This window comes from Nanorana parkeri, unplaced genomic scaffold (assembly GCF_000935625.1).
Source record: "Nanorana parkeri isolate BGI_ZX_2015 unplaced genomic scaffold, ASM93562v1 scaffold2484, whole genome shotgun sequence".
Classification (NCBI taxonomy): domain Eukaryota; kingdom Metazoa; phylum Chordata; class Amphibia; order Anura; family Dicroglossidae; genus Nanorana; species Nanorana parkeri.
This window is the reverse complement of record NW_017308752.1, coordinates 70601-72326: the sequence shown is the minus strand read 5'-3', so window position 1 is coordinate 72326 and position 1726 is coordinate 70601. Positions and strand designations below refer to the sequence as shown.

At 58.6% G+C, this 1726-nt stretch overlaps 1 protein-coding gene across 1 annotated transcript in view; it reads left to right on the top strand.

Annotated features, from left to right (window-relative positions):
* TMOD4 (tropomodulin 4) overlaps nt 1-1726 on the top strand; it is a 33057-nt gene that overhangs the window by 9564 nt on the left and 21767 nt on the right. Inside the window, exon 5 of the mRNA XM_018573679.1 lies at nt 1194-1286. Coding sequence (XP_018429181.1) covers nt 1194-1286 — 93 coding nt within the window. The remainder of the gene's footprint in view (nt 1-1193; nt 1287-1726) is intronic.

Here is a 1726-nt window from a genome sequence, read left to right as displayed (position 1 = left end):
GGGGGTGTGGCCCGTCTCCCGGAGACTTCACCCCGTCGCGCTGACTGGAGGGGATATCGGATCTCCGGAGTCAACAAGCCGATGAGGCACGCGGACAGAAAAGGACCGCGGACGCTCCAAAGGGGGCGGAGAAACCCCCTCCCCCTTAAAGGCGCAGTCCACCTCCACACCGAGCTCACGATCAATCTGCACTCAGTCACTTTCTCCTGCAGAGCATCGCACCCCCGTGATCAGCGCGGTGCGCAGGCTCCTGCAGTGCCCCCCCCCCATAGTGAACCTGGGGAAAATGCTGCTCCGAGCTCCCACCGGTGCTGCTTACATTAAGAAAGGCACGCAGTCACATGACCTCTGCTGTAGAGCCGAACTGGACTCCGATCTTGTCCCTCATCTGTCACCACCTGACCAAGTGCCTTAGGCCTCCCCCACCTGTCAGCAGCACGGAAGGGAACCCCGGAGCAGCATGTTACCCAGCTCCGGTATCTCATTGTGTTCATCCATTTAAATGCTGGCGAGGCGCCTGCGCTGGAGCTGAGAGATCAGCACCCGAAAGGGGGGCTCCGCAGTGCAGTCCGGGCCTCATGTGCTCCCAAACCCCCCCCCCAGGCCGTCCCATTCCTCCCTGTCAGCAGATCTGGGGGGCGCAGGGTCCCGCTCAGCTGTTATATTTGGAAGCAGAGAGTGTCAGAGATCCCCTTACCCTCCGCACGCAGCGACAGGAAGATACGACGCGGGCGGGGTGACCCCTAGTGGAGGAAAGCTATCACTGCACCCTGTACAAAATATAGTCTGCGCGTCTCTGACCTCCTCCTGTACTATGTCTGCAGTCTCTGACCATCTCCTGTACTATGTCTGCAGTCTCTGACCATCTCCTGTACCATGTCTGCAGCCTCTGACCATCTCCTGTACCATGTCTGCAGTCTCTGACCATCTCCTGTAGTAGGCCTGTAGTCTCTGACCATCTCCTGTACTATGTCTGCAGTCTCTGACCATCTCCTGTACTATGTCTGCAGTCTCTGACCATCTCCTGTAGTAGGCCTGTAGTCTCTGACCATCTCCTGTACTATGTCGGCAGTCTCTGACCATCTCCTGTAGTATGTCTGCAGTCTCTGACCATCTCCTGTATCATGTCTGCAGTCTCTGACCGTCTCCTGTAGTGTCTCTGCACTCTCTGATCATCTCTTGTCGGTCTCTTTCAGCCATCTTGGGGATGTACACGTTGATGAGTAACAAGCAATACTACGACGCCATCACCTCCGGAATCATCATGAACAAGGAAGGCATCAACAGTACGTACAACGCCGCTGCCGCGGCAGAACCAATTCTGGGGGTGTGTCCTCTGCCTGGTGTTGGGTGGGAGCCCATGTACTGGTCTCTAGGTGGGAAGCGGTCTCTAGGCGGGAAGAGGTCTCTAGGCGGGAAGAGGTCTCTAGGCGGGAAGCGGTCTCTAGGCGGGAAGAGGTCTCTAGGCGGGAAGCGGTCTCTAGGCGGGAAGCGGTCTCTAGGCGGGAAGAGGTCTCTAGGCGGGAAGCGGTCTCTAGGTGGGAAGCGGTCTCTAGGCGGGAAGAGGTCTCTAGGCGGGAAGTGGTCTCTAGGCGGGAAGCGGTCTCTAGGCGGGAAGGTGTCCCAAGGCGGGAAGGTGCCCCTACGCGGGAAGCGGTCTCTAGGCGGGAAGCGGTCTCTAGGCGGGAAGCGGTCTCTAGGCGGGAAGCGGTCTCTAGGCGGGAAG